The sequence below is a fragment of the Drosophila miranda genome, chromosome 2, assembly GCF_003369915.1.
Source record: "Drosophila miranda strain MSH22 chromosome 2, D.miranda_PacBio2.1, whole genome shotgun sequence".
Taxonomy (NCBI): Eukaryota; Metazoa; Arthropoda; class Insecta; order Diptera; family Drosophilidae; genus Drosophila; species Drosophila miranda.
Window position 1 is genome coordinate 25,833,650 of NC_046675.1, and position 13,931 is coordinate 25,847,580.

The 13,931-nt window shown below is 41.9% G+C and overlaps 1 protein-coding gene and 1 long non-coding RNA gene across 5 annotated transcripts; one reads left to right on the forward strand and one right to left on the reverse strand.

The window, feature by feature from the left end:
- Positions 1-207: 207 nt before the first annotated feature.
- On the reverse strand, positions 208-13,301 carry LOC108156932. 4 transcript variants are annotated; one of them, XM_017288691.2, is made up of 6 exons: positions 13,114-13,301; positions 3,700-3,743; positions 2,352-2,435; positions 1,322-1,603; positions 954-1,257; positions 208-890 (listed from the first exon to the last, which is right to left on the reverse strand). In XM_017288691.2, exons 4-6 carry the CDS (start codon positions 1,581-1,583, stop codon positions 419-421), a joined length of 1,038 nt encoding a protein of 345 aa, XP_017144180.1. In that variant the 5' UTR covers positions 1,584-1,603; positions 2,352-2,435; positions 3,700-3,743; positions 13,114-13,301; the 3' UTR covers positions 208-418. The 4 variants fall into 4 exon arrangements, with proteins under 4 accessions (XP_017144180.1, XP_017144179.1, XP_017144182.1 ...); XM_017288690.2 differs by having other exon boundaries at positions 12,525-13,301; XM_017288693.2 differs by lacking the exon at positions 2,352-2,435.
- On the forward strand, positions 3,803-5,447 carry LOC108156933. Its single transcript, XR_001775147.2, has 3 exons — positions 3,803-4,069; positions 4,169-4,391; positions 4,458-5,447. It is a non-coding gene; the product is annotated as an uncharacterized LOC108156933 (long non-coding RNA).
- Positions 13,302-13,931: the final 630 nt, after the last annotated feature.

The window sequence follows — 13,931 nt, forward strand, 5'->3', positions numbered from 1 at the left end:
CTTTGCTTAAGTCATCTTTAGAGATAAGGTTAGTATCCAGGCGAATTTGTTTGTCGGAATATAAATTGTTCCATGTCATTGGATTCGAAGATCGAACAAACATAGTTATCCACAGTCGAATTCTCGTCGATCGAACGTATTCGCCTGTGGATAACAACCCACCTTTACCATCAGTGACAGAATTCTTGCTCCTAGGACCAACTGTCGTCGTTTATAAAAGTCTATATATTTTATATATATTTATCAATAGCGTAACATATTTGCACATTACAAGTATAGTTCGGCTCCACCAAGTGTGTGTCTTGGAAGTATTATGTTAAATAGTGCTTCGCTCTTGTAGTAACCCACTTATGCACTTTTCTTCGAAGGGTATCTGATTAGCTACAACCCGTATTTAAAAACAAAAGTAATTCTAATTCTAGTCTTCGACTTCTGATTCACTGCAATGAACGGCCTCTTCCGTGGGAATCACCTTCTGACTACCGATCGTGCTTTGAACGAGCTCGCGGGTGAACTTCTGTACCAAAAGCAAGGCAGTAGGTAGCGGCAATTCGGAGAGGGAGTGGGCCATGAACTCGCCGAAGCCATGGAACTTCGCATACGCATTGGAAGTCGTGGATGCTGATAATTCAGGGGGTGTAGGCACTGTCGGGGGGTAGGTTCTCGACTCATTTGCTCTCCGCTTGGCTGTTGGCTCCTCCTCCACCTGCTCGACTTCCTTCTCTTCGGGAGCTTGACGTTTGGCGGCTGCGGTGACTTTACTGATGACAAGCTCCTGCTGGCGGCTCGGTAAGCTGTAGCTCCTGCCATTGGTGGCACTGTTGCCACTCATCAACTGCCGGTCGCTCCTTTTTGGATAGCTGCTATCATCCGATGAGGTGATCGGAATGCTAAAAGAAGGCAGACTGGGTGATCACTGAGCTCTCGGGCTCGAATCGGATTTTGGCACTCACGTCAGCACTGTGGTCACTGGCATCGTTTGCTCGTGGTCAAACTCATCCTCATCAATCTCATCCTTGATGCTCATAACCGGCCCATTACTGTCGCTCATGCCCCCCTCCGCCTCGTAGGTCTCATCGCCTGCCTTGGACGTGTTCTTAAAGCTGCGTCGGCTACGGATGTGATTGGCCAGGAAGTGAAGGCTCTCGAACTGTGGCCATTGCGAGTACTGCGCGCTCAGGCCACCACTCTCGATGCGACGCTTCTCAATGTTGTAGCGGTTCCGCAAGTTCAGCATACGCTCCTTCAGAACGGAAACTAAGGGAATTACAAACCGATATTAGTCTTTGTTCGGAGCGATCACTGGAGTCCTCCTCCTCACCATCGTAGCCGAGCTTGTGCGAGATTTGCAGCCATTGTTGGGCCACGTACGGTTTGTCCTTGTAGCGTTTGGACGAGCGGTCGTACAGGACAGGCCGAGAGCGAAACTCACGGATTAGGCCAACATCGAATTCCCCCGTCTGGGCATACGAGGCGCGAGGCCGTCCACGACCCTTTGGCGCCAAAGCTGGAAGCTTCAAGACGTGATCCATTGGCACCTGCGAAAGTTCTTCCATTTTGATGTTCATTTGATCCATATACATGACAATGGGGGTTTAATTTTCTATAAATTAGAATTTAATATTTTCAATTAATTCCTAATTTTTTTTTTGAATTTTAGAACTAAAAGTGCCCGCAGTACAATTATAACTGGATCTGCTCCGACTACTTTATAAATGAAAAAAATTATGATTGTTAATAAAAAAAAAAACAACAAATAGGAGAAGGAATAGGAATAAGGAAAGCACAAATTCCAAGAAGGGAAGATCAAGCTTTATCCCGATATTAAAAGTTAACTATAATTTCATTAGTTTTCCAAACTTTGGCTTTTTTATTAAAATGCAAACAGTAAAATAAAAAGAAAAAAGTAAAAACAAATTTGTATGATAACGAAAACGGCAGCAGCGCAGTGGCAGTATAATAAACAGCGCAGTAGCAGCACTAGCAGCAGAGACCGCAGCCGCAGCAACAGCAATAAAAACACAGCCAGCGAATGAATACCGTAAAAAATATCAAACACAAAAAAAAAAACAACAAGAAAAATTCAACGGAAATGCTGCTGGCGGCGACGGCGACTTTGCTTTGCAACTGCAAAGCCAGCCGCATTAAATGGAATTTTTTTGTATAAAAAAGGCAAACTTTAAATCAACAAATTACGGAAAAATATAAAACACAAAGTAAACTAAACAAAAAAAACTATAATTAAAATAAATACTTAACGAGCCACACATAATTTTCGGCCGAACATTCCTCGCACTGTTTACGTTTTAATTATATTTCTTCTTAATTTATTTTTATAGATTTGTACTCACCTCGAACCTCGAACGATTTTCCCATATATTAATTTTTATGTACGCTATGTGTGTTTGTGTGTAAGCGCGCGCTCTTTTCTCTCTCTATAATATATTCAAATTGTTGTTACTTTAAAAAATCAATATGAACGTAAATAAATTAATTAAGGAATGGCTGCGCAACCGTCGGCTGTGGCGGCGGTCAGAGACGAGGAAGGAAGCAAACAAAATAAAAACCAACGCTCTGGTCCGGTCTCACGCTCTTGCTCTCTCCCTCTCTCTCTGCATCTGCCACTCTTTACGCTACCTTCCACTCACTCACACACAACCAGTCACAGCGAGAATATTTTTTAAGTGAATTTGTTTTTATATTTTATGAATAACGAATGAAGAGGAGGTACAGCTGCAAACATCGATAGTACTATCGATAGCATCGTCACAGCTCGTTTCATGTAGAATATTTTAACATTCAAGTTTATTTTTATTTTTGTTTTTATTTTATGGAGAAAATGAACGGAGAGAGAGACAAGCCACACACGATCACACACACACGCACACGCACACACACAATCACCCAGTAGATAGGCATCACTAGGCAGAGATGCCACCGTGTCTTGACTGGCTCGATCGTGATTGACAAAAACTGCCTCAACGAAATAACAGTTTTTACCATAGAGGTTTTTTAATTCATGAAAAATCTCTTCGAATAATGTTTATTCGATATTATTTAAGGCTTTCGTTGATTTTAGCACTGGTTAACACATTAATCATTTATTTCATTGGTTTTATATCGATGATTATAAAATTATCGATATTGATTGTGTTATTGATTAAAACTTAATACCAATGGTTTTATATCGATGGTTTTATACCGATGATTATAAAATTATCGATTTTGATTGTGTTATTGATTAAAAATTAATACCAATGGTTTTATATCGATGATTATAAAATGATCGATATTGATTGTGTTATTGATTAAGAATTAATACCAATGGTTTTATATCGATGGTTTTATATCGATGATTATAAATTTATCGATATTGATTGTGTTATTGATTAAAAATTAATACCAATGGTTTTATATCGATTATAAATTTATCGATATTGATTGTGTTATTGATTAAAAATTAATACCAATGGTTTTATATCGATGGTTTTATATCGATGATTATACAATTATCGATATTGATTGTGTTGTTGATTATTTTGTAATTTTTAAATATACCAAAAAATACCGAAAAATACTCGAAAAGATGTCAGTCATATTTTTACGATGTGGCAGCCTGGATTCAAGAGTGCCCGCGCATTTGAGAATTTTTAAATGTCAACGAAATGTATTTTCTACACTTAAATAACGTTAGCTCACCCAATTTTCACGTTTTCCTCGTTTGAATTTAGCATATGTGAAAGCTGAAATCAAAGAAAATTTTTGTTGAGTAAAAAGACAGTTTTTTCCATTTATTAATTTATATGAATAATTTTTGTTGCTAGTTGTACGATCGATGTGTATGACAAGCCGCCCATAGGCCGGGACAAGTGCAATGTTTGTTCAAAATGTAAAACGTTGACACCTTCCCGTCCTACGGGCAATCTCTATGGTATTTCGAGTAGTACTGTAGTCTTGTCCTACAGGATATGCATATAAAGAGCAGAGGAATATAAAGTTTCAGCAGTACATGAAAAATCTTTATTAAACAAAAATTCCCGCCAAAAAAAAATCCAAGGCATTTCAACAGGTAGGTAAACGTAGACGACAAACAAAGCAGTCGCAAAGCCCTAAAAATCTCATATTTCAATAGCAGACAACAACAACAACAACAAAAACTGCATTTCAGATTAAATTTCCGCCCCTACTTGAATGGATGGCTCTCACATGTCTCTGTGTCGTGTCCTTTGTGCGGGCGGAGACCAAAGCAAAGCAACAAAAAAAAACGCCCAACAATAGTCGCAAAAAGGATCCTTCTGGACAGAAGTAGGACCAGGAGCAGCAGCAGCAGCAGGAGTTGGAAGCGCTGTTCGGATCGGATCGGATCGTATAGGATCAGGCGGCCTAAGCAGGTAAAATTAAACTCTTGGCAAAATCAAGCGTTAAATGCCTTTTACTTACGCCTCAAATCATTTCAGAACAAGGGAAAGCACTACAATACATACAGATACATACATACATACATACATATCTGGGGTACAATATGTATATCTGTGTGTATGCTGCTGGATCCATTAACACAGTTGGCCAACATCAACACAATCTGAAATCCAAAGCGTGACAAATTCGTAGAAACAAAACCCTGACGGCACTGAGCTGATGATCCCCGAGCGGAAGAATTGCCATAGCAGCAGAAAAATCTCTCGCTGAATTACACTGAAATTCGTGAAAATCCCAGACCAAAGTTCCTTCCTCCTCTCGTGCCTTTTCTTGACTCTCAATTTCTTCAAGTGTGGGGTCGGGCCTTATCTTACCGAAAGAAGTCGCGCAGAAAATAATCATAATATTGAAGGGGGAATCGTATTTGTTTATTTGATCGCTGCGGGGGCTACCACGGCATTAGAGGAGGTTTTAATGTTCTGTACCCTATGACACACACACTGGGCACCGAAAAACGATCAAACTCTGCAATAAATTCATATTTATTATTTATTTTTGTTAGGCAAATACGCCCCCAACGACATATAGAGAGGCTCCGTGGCTCCAAGACTTTCGGACGGGGCTTCTCATTGAGCAAATGAAAGGAATAAGCAGCCGTCGTCCCAGAGAACCCCAACACGAAACCCAAGCGAACGGAAAGCGGAAACGCAAATAGACGAGCGATAAAAAGAAAAGAACCATAAAGAGTGTAGAGAAAAAAAAGAAACAAGAACGGCACATAAATTTCAAATAACTAATAATTCATTGAAAAAGCTGCCCAGGAATGGAATGGAGACTTGAAAAAGGGGTGGAGCGGATCGGATCGCATCTAAAGTCTGAAGTGGAGCAGAGAGACCAGAGTGGTGCGCTGTGTGGCGCTGTGCGGTGTGGTGCACAATATCATGTAATAATATTAGCTTAAGCCAACAGCCGACAAGGCAGGCCAGGCAGTAACACACTTCGATATCGCCTTCTCCAGATCCGACATAATAAACCCCAAAGGAATAAAGTCGTGGCAGAGTCTACGAAGTGATAGAGAGAGGGAGAGCTAGGGGTAGAGTGTATTCTGAAACTACTTTTTCGATAACCGATTCGGATCGGTTGGCACTTCTTTTCGTGCATTATATTTTTGAGAAATTGTTCTTTGAGTGGAGAACAGAATGGCATTGAAATTTCGGTTTCAAAGAACTTAAAATAGTTGGAGTGGGAACAATCACATTTTGTGCGTTTTTCGAGACTTTGACAGAGTACACAAGCAAAGAATTTTATAAATACTGTTATTTCTTAGGCAGTGTGTTCACAATCAATTAATTCCGTAAATACGGTTGTCTTCCAACCAGTGCGTACACAAGTACAAATATTATGTGATACAAATGCTGGAAAATCAGAGTTTTTGTGGATTTTGAGCCAGTGTTTGCCCCTTTTCAAGCAAAAATCTTTTTTGACAGCCAATGCGGGGTTTTTTCAACCAGTGTTTACACATTTGATGGTATTAAAAAAACGGCAGCTAACTCCGTAGATCAGAGTATGATCATCTTTTTCCTTTGTGGATGGTAATAATCATTTCTTCTCTGTCTCTGCTTGATCTACGATCACCATCTCTCTCCCTCTCTCTCTCTGACTTTTCCATTAATCTTTCTGCCATTTTTCACCTTGCCATCAGGCCATAAAATATGTATGTAATGTTCATTAAGGGCATTCACAGTGCGGTCTGTTGGCCTTTCTCCTGTAGCATTTATGATGGCCCGGGTCCACTCTACACTCCTCCTCGCACGGCCTTTCCTTTGCCTGCTGCTGGTCTGTTCTAGTTTGAGTAGAATCATTTTTAATGACTGCCAAGGCATAGGTAGAGCCAGAGCCAGGGCTTGCAGCATCGACAGAGAGAGAGAGAGAGCAGAACAGAGCTGAGAGCAGTGCCCACGACTATGCTATGGATGGAGTGGAGGCCGAGGGATAAGTGAACGGGAATGGTCTCATGTCCATGACTTCCAGCCGAAAAAAGTTTGCATTTCCTATTGTTGTATTGCCTGCCTGATGTACTTGTTGCCCTGTTTGCCCACAGATCGAGAGAATAGAGAACAGAGAATAACTGTATTAAATGGCCAGTGCCTAGGACCAGCAGACCATTTGGGGACCAGGCACCACAGCACCAGACTTTTGTAGAAAGGTCTCTGCTGCCTGCCTGAGAACCTCTCTCGCGTGGCTGTTACAATTTCTAGCCTCAGCCTCAGAACCTTCCTTCGCCTTTGCCTTGGCGAAAAACCAGTTTCCTTTTGGCCAACCCATCATCCCGTAGCATAGCACATAAAAGGCGTTCCACAGCTGAAGCTTGGGCCGTGCCTGGCTGTCTCATCTGTTGTCTATTTTCCAGCCTCCTCCCTGCAGTCGCCTTGTCTGCCTGACGACGCTGCCTGCTCCTCTTCTGCTGCTGCTGCTGCCTGCTGCTGGGGGCCTGGTGGAGGCTCTAGCATGTTGCTGGCAACTTGTTGCTAACATACTGCCGCCTGAGCATTTTTGATTTGATTTGCTTTTATGCTTTTTGTGATTTCTATACCCTGTGCCAGAGGGTCCTCCAATTATCACTAAAACCGTGCGACACAGTAGATCTCAGAAGCGGGAAAATAAGGAGCCACTTTGTGGACTTCCAGGACTTTGAAGCTGTTACATATGCACATCTTTGTATCGAATCGATCAAAGCTCTACAACATAAATCATACGACTTTTATCGTAAATGCTATAGAAATTGGGCTAAAATATCCGTATATCGGTCGTTGTTTATGGATTTTTCTATATGAAAACATTATATGTCTACTTTTGAAGAAAATTCCATTGGAAGGGGTCTAAGCCTCACTTTATTCTGATTCTTCCATCGATTCCATTTCCATCTCCTCCATCGGGCATAAAGTATCCCAGGTCATATATATTTCGCAAGGGTATTCATGTTTCTGCTTCCGAAGAACACAGTTTTCTTCGTATTTTCTTTTTCTACGTTTTGGTGTTTGGTCCAATGCTAACGTAATCGAAATGCAATTAAGATGCAGAGCCAAAGCCGAGAGAGGCTGAGTGCTAAAGTTGCATTGCATTTGGCTAGAATTTTTGACTTTTGTTTTTTGCCAAGAGACAGCCGCCACACACTTTGGGAGGGGACCGAGAACGAAACGTGGCTGCAATTTATATTCCTGGACAGTTTTTTAGAAAGTAGCATAGATGAGTGGAGTGCAGCAGCAGGTCCCCACAGATCCCCACAGAAAAGAGTGCCATTCGAAAGGCGTTGACGTTGAGAGGAACGATCTCTCTCTTGCACTCTTTCTCTTCCTATTGTATGACTGGCATAATTAAAGGGTTACGCCATGGCCACGCCAATCTCAATCTCCATTCGATATGTGGGGATCGGGATCTCTTATCCCCGCTCCCCTTCCACTCTCCTTTCCCCTGTGATATGAATAACGGTGTTTTAATATGAGTTGGTGGCGCACAAAAGAGAGAACCCCACACAAGTTATGTTGTGCCTTGGACTACCGACTCCATCCGTCTCCTGCAATGCCCAGAAAACCATTCTGGCCGACAACCCCCATATAGTCTTGTACTGCCTTGTGTACCTGTCTGACGACCACTCATTTGGCTTTGATATTGTTATGGCATAATATGGGCCGTGGCTGCAATCATCAATCCAAATGGTCGGCCATCAGCGCATCGTTTATTGTGGTTTCAGTTCGTACTTCGAGTTCTCCAATTGATTGCCCCTCCGTCATACCCAACAATGTACTCCTCCTCTGTCAGTCCCCAGTCTGCAGGTGTAGATGGCCAGAAATTACACAAATTTATTTCGAACGGTCTCTGTGGAAGTGTGCTTAAGTGGAGCATCATATAGGAGAGTATGCACAATGGGAAAACATTTTTGATTGGGGAGTACTCGTACAGGCCCCTGCATAATTGTAGTTTCTGCAACACAATTTAATTTAGTTTTTTTATAAGATCATTTCCAAACCAATCCGTTAAGTGATTCGATTTCTGTACATCACTGTCGTAAAACCTTAGGAATGATTTATTCCCACTACATTCAAATTATGGTCGAAATTTATAGGGATATATTATTTGGTTCCTACTAAAAAACTTAACCTAGAAGCCTAATGTTTTTTATATTTGCATAGTTAAATTCTACATCGGAAATGCATCTTTTATTATGCTTTCTACAAAGTGTTCTCGCAGGTATTCCGCTAACTACCTTATGCCATTACGCTGCCTCTTTTAATTGCCCAAATAGTTTGAAAACGTGCTGTAATCTCGTTAGTGGCCAAGAAGTCAGGCAGGCAGGCAGACAGACAGACAGGCCAGGCCAGGCCAGGCCAGCCAACAGCTCAATTACTTCATTGGCACACAATCTGCGGCAACAGAACCGAGCAGAGCCGTGCCCCGCTCGAATTTGTTGCCAAGGAGCCACTGAGGAAGGCTAATGATTATCGTTAAATATGCGCCATCTTAAGACCCCTAACCCACCCATACCCTGCTCAAAAACCAATGGAGCAGAGTTCTCACACAAATTAAAATAGTTTTTTCTACGCAAATGTGTACCCAAATGTTTGGGGGGATGCTATGCTCCAAATGTGGAACCTGGAATCTTGTTGAAGAATTTAAGCCTCAAATTTCGCAGCAAATAAAAAATGTACAGAGCTAAGCAGATTTTAAGCTGATTCTTTTGCTTCTGCTTCATAGTTTTATATGGGGCATATAGAGGCATATATAGAGACAGAAAGCATGTATTTTCGTTAGGTATTCTGCCGTGTTAGGTATTCGATAGCGCCAATTTGATATGGCGGCAAGGAGCATCCACACAAATTAAGTTTCCCAGAAGCGGGAAACGAAATTAAGAAAAAAAAAAAAACAGCAAAGAATATACTACCTGAACGAAGAACCGAGAGATGCTGTCTGTCCAGAGCGGTATCTTCCATGCTTTTTGGACTTTTATGTCCGTTCAGATCGTAAAGCAGTTAGCAACGCTATAAGGAAGAGAATCTCTCAAAAAGAAAGCTGGCAGCGCAACTAAGACAAGCATCAACGCGAAAACTAAAACTATGTAAAAATGCCTGAACGGAGAAAGATGTGCCACAAACCAAAAGGAAGATGTTGCGCCAGCAGGAACTTAATTTGCGCTTCTTCCAGCCTTACTTTTTTTAATGTCTCTGGATAGTTAAAAGAAATTAATGAGTAGTAAAAGCGAAGCGCGATATGCGAAGAGAGCGAATATACCAGTGAGGAAGATATTTCAAAGCAATCTTCAACGTCAGAGAGAGATAGAGAGCCACAAACCGAAATCAATATCCAATCATTAATCGTTAACTAATTCCATGAATTCTGGCCCAGACTCCCAACTCCGAACCACTCCACCAAAAGATATTCGTCTGCCGCCTGCCTTTTGCCCCATTTACCAAGTTCCGAAAACGCAACCAGACATGCCACACCGCCACTAAAGACATATATTTATGCCCCAAAAGCAACTTTTGGCGTATTTAGAACAGGAGAAACAACAAATATGCAGTCGACAAATAAACGAAACACCGAATTTGACATGCCCTTTCAGTTAATTTAGTAGTATTGGGTCTTTAATTTTAATAAAACTGAATTTAAATAAATATTTGTCTAAAATCTTCTCCTTAGAACCTAACTTTGATCAAGGATCGGCCTGACTTTTAATCTGCGTTGCGTTACAAATATATCTCCCACATTTCAATACCCCACCGAAATGGAAAGGGTATTTATATCAAGATAAAAATATTTTTCGGGCTGCCCTTTGGGACCCATGGACAGTGGCTATTTCGGGGCCTCTGCCTAAACCAAGTATTTACTGTTGTTGTTGTTATCGTCTGGAGTCTTGGCGTCCCTCTTCAGGGATCTTCTGGCTGGGATCTCCTCCAACTCCAAGCTACAGCTCCACTTCACACACATACACGCACACGTTTTGAATTCGATTTCGTCGACAGCAGCAGAAACCGAAACACCAACAGCAACAGCAACAACAATCGACCATGAAACAATTTTATATTTCTGTGCAGAAAAAAGATCAATAAAATTGTACCGACAACTGTATTTGGTTCAGGCCGAAAGATCCACAGAGATCCAGAGATTCAGAGCAGAGTGCCCCTAAAATTAGTGACCAAATTGTCATAAGAGGACTGAGAGGGTACAGGGGGAAGGGGCAGATATTGGATGGAGTGAGTATCAGGTCACATTTTTGGTTACAGTAATCATTCCAAAAACAACAACCGAAAAAGATGAGGAGCAGAAAAAGAAACAATTTGAAGCTCGTTTTGTGCGTGTGTGTGTGTTTCTTTTTTCGTAGAAGTCGAAAGTGGTACAAAAAGTTGCGTTTCGTTTCGGTTTCGAGATTTATGTGGGAGAAGTACGTGTTGCTAAGGGCGGGGAGGTATAGAGGTTATGGTGGAATCTATGGGAAATGAGTGTTGTAATAAATCAAAGATGGAGACAGTTTTTTTTGATATGGATATGAGATAATTGCATTAAAAGCTTTATCGGCCACAAAAGTATCGCAGAACTTCGGGAGAGGAGTGTTGTTCAAGATTGAATACAAATTTCAAAATGGCACTAAATACTAAATACCATTTGATATACATATTTTCAAAAATCCGTTTATTTCACTTTCACACACATCTGCTGTGATTTTATGTATGTATATGTATATTCTCATTCCTCTTCGCCATCTTCCTCATCTTATAGTTTTATGAAGAGCTTTTCCAAATGTAGAACTCAACAGTTAGGTAGAGCTGTTATCTGTCATAAAAGTTGTCCACAATTGTAACAGTACCGTCCCGCTACCTATGTACGATTATAGCAAATGCAACAAAAGGAAAGTCGCCAAAAGCTGGAGCATATTTCCAATGAAACAGTTGCAGAGAGAGAGGGTCAGTCAGCGCCGTGTGAGTTCCTCTTCCTTGCAAAGCTTTCCAGCCCCCCTCCCCTCCTGGAAAGGTGCAGTAAAATTCCCAGAAATTTCTGTGTGGGAGGCAACGCTGGTGACTGCAAGAGGATGGAGAGCGGGAGCGGGAATTGGCAGGCAGCCGTCACTAATGAATTTGTATGCAAACCGCAGACATGGCTGCGCTCTCCTCTCCCTCTGCCACTCTCCCTCCCACACCCTCTCTTCGGCAAAAGCAACAGTAACGGAAATGCGAGAGAAAAAAAGAGCAGAAAGAAAAGGATCAGAGAGCAACAACAGAATTATGTGAAATTAGTGCAGACATCCAAAAAGGTGCGTTTTGAGAACTTTTTTCTCATACTCTTTTTGGTTCTTCGTCTTTTAACGATTTCATTTTTTTTTTATGTTTAATGATTTTTGATTTATGCAAAAGCAATAAAAATTATTATAATGAAGGCGCTGACATGGCGGCATGGCAGCGAAAAATAAATGGAAAGAGAGCTGGGCAACACGTGATGATGGAGGTGGAGATGGAGGGGAAGGATGACGCTGCTTTTGCTGTTTTCCCGTTACTTCTTGAAGCTACCGTGCGAGAGAGAGGGGGAGACTTGGAGACCAAGCAGGAGCGGGAGAGCATGAGTCAGAGTGTTTGTTTGAGCGAGACAAAGAAATGTTTCTCTTTGTGCTCTCCTCCGAAAAGCACATGTAAATAAATCAAAGGCCGACAGCGGTCCCCCCTGCTTCGTTGGCGGACAGCACACAGAAATGTTTGCAGCAACAATGTCATCTTTTGCGTCGTAATGGTCTTTCACGTTTCTTTTCTTTTTCTGCAAATTGTCTGTAATATTGATTCATTACGTCACTTCCAACGAAGGTGGGAAATCGCCAAAAAGAGTGAGAGTGTTCCACTGCAAAACCTCATCAAAATACACCATTCTTCATTCCAATATAAATTCTCTCCAGATGCACTTTGGACATTAGCTGTAATTATTTTAGTGTATGCGTGTGTGTCTGTCTTTTGGAGACTTCTCATCGGAGAGAGGAGAATCTTCTCTTCATTAGGCTGCACCCAAAACGCCAAACGGTTAAACATAAAAAAGCTAACGGCACTTTTATAACTCAAGCATAGGATTACCTTTTGGGAGTGCACTCGGCAACAGCAAAGCGCATCAGCCATCAGCGCGCGATCTTCAGAGTTCCAGCGCCAAAAAATGAGCGAAAAGCCATTTCGGCGGCGACGAAAAACTTTTTTTGCGCCAAAGCGAAGGCGGTGGAGGCGGAGGAGAGAGATCCCCAAAGATGATACACAAGCAATCAAAAGAAATGCAATGGCGCTGCCTTTGCCATTCTTCTCTCTCTCTTTCTCTTTCTCTCTCGTCCCCTCTCACTCCTTGAAAAAGCAACTGCACTTGCCGATGCACCGTTAGGCTGCCTGCGCCTGCGCACTGGGGAGTTGAGCCGAGTTCAAGATCATCACCGCCGCGCCGGCGCACCCAGAGCGCAAAGCACTCAAATTGTTGTTTTTGGCACATTCTTAGATCTCTCTCTTTTGCTTTGCTCCTTTTACTTGTCTTGTCTCTTGGCACTTTTACACAGATTACAGATTTTTCCCTTTTTTGAAGGAGGGCGAAAGGGCACTTTGTTCTAACGGGTTTGTTCTACAGTTATCAAATATAGAAAGACGCGGCACAAACACAACATTTAACAGTTTAACAGTGCCTTACCACACGAATCGCTTTGCTTTGGCTTAAACTTTTAAAACATTTGTACAAAAATTTTAAAACAACGATTTTCGACTTGTGCCCAGAGAAGAGATCTTCTCCAGGAACACAGAAAGTAACAGAACTTCAGAGCTTGGTCACTACAGAACGACAAGAACCGTTGCCGTCGATGGTTTGCGCGCAATTGATTCGTCCGCGACGGCGACTTGGCTCGTAAGCCGCACAGCCACAAAACACACAAAAACAACTCCTGCCGAAAGCGACAGCGACACAGGCAAACACAAGCAGAGAACAGGCAGCGGCAGCGGCAGCGGCTGCAGCTACAACTACAGCTGCAAAGCGTCAAAGCGACAAAGAGCGACTCGATCTTTCGTTTTAGCTGCATATATAGGGGTTTCTTTTTTTGCTCCTCTCCGAATGCGCATGCGCCGAAGCGTATAATACCCTCTCAGGGCCGCACGTAGACCAATGGAAATGGGAAACATTCCAAAAGGTTCTGGAATGGGTGGAAGGCTGTGGAAAAACAGGAGTTTCAGTTTTGTTAGGATGGAGATATCACATTATATCATAGTATCGAAGCGTATACTACAAATTCCTCTTGGCATAAAAAGGATTTGAGTATTGGTAGTTATAATATGCGAGTCAATAAACATAAGGATATAGATATGGATATATAAATTGGATTTTAGAGGGGGAGATAGTATCATCAAATCTAAACTTATACGCAAATCTATTAGCATAACGAGTGGGAACGTTGTGAGCCGCGGCAAGGGCCGCGTTTCTACATTTTTACTCAAACTCTGTCAGTATGTTAATGAGAA

Coding starts and splice junctions, on each gene's coding strand:
- LOC108156932 (XM_017288693.2), bottom strand. CDS start 1,583: ATGTATATGGATCAAATGAACATCAAAATGGAAGAACTTTCGCAGGTG. Junction 1,258..1,321: donor GCACAAGCTCGGCTACGATG/GTGAGGAGGAGG, acceptor TAATTCCCTTAG/TTTCCGTTCTGAAGGAGCGT. Junction 891..953: donor CCAGTGACCACAGTGCTGAC/GTGAGTGCCAAA, acceptor GCCTTCTTTTAG/CATTCCGATCACCTCATCGG.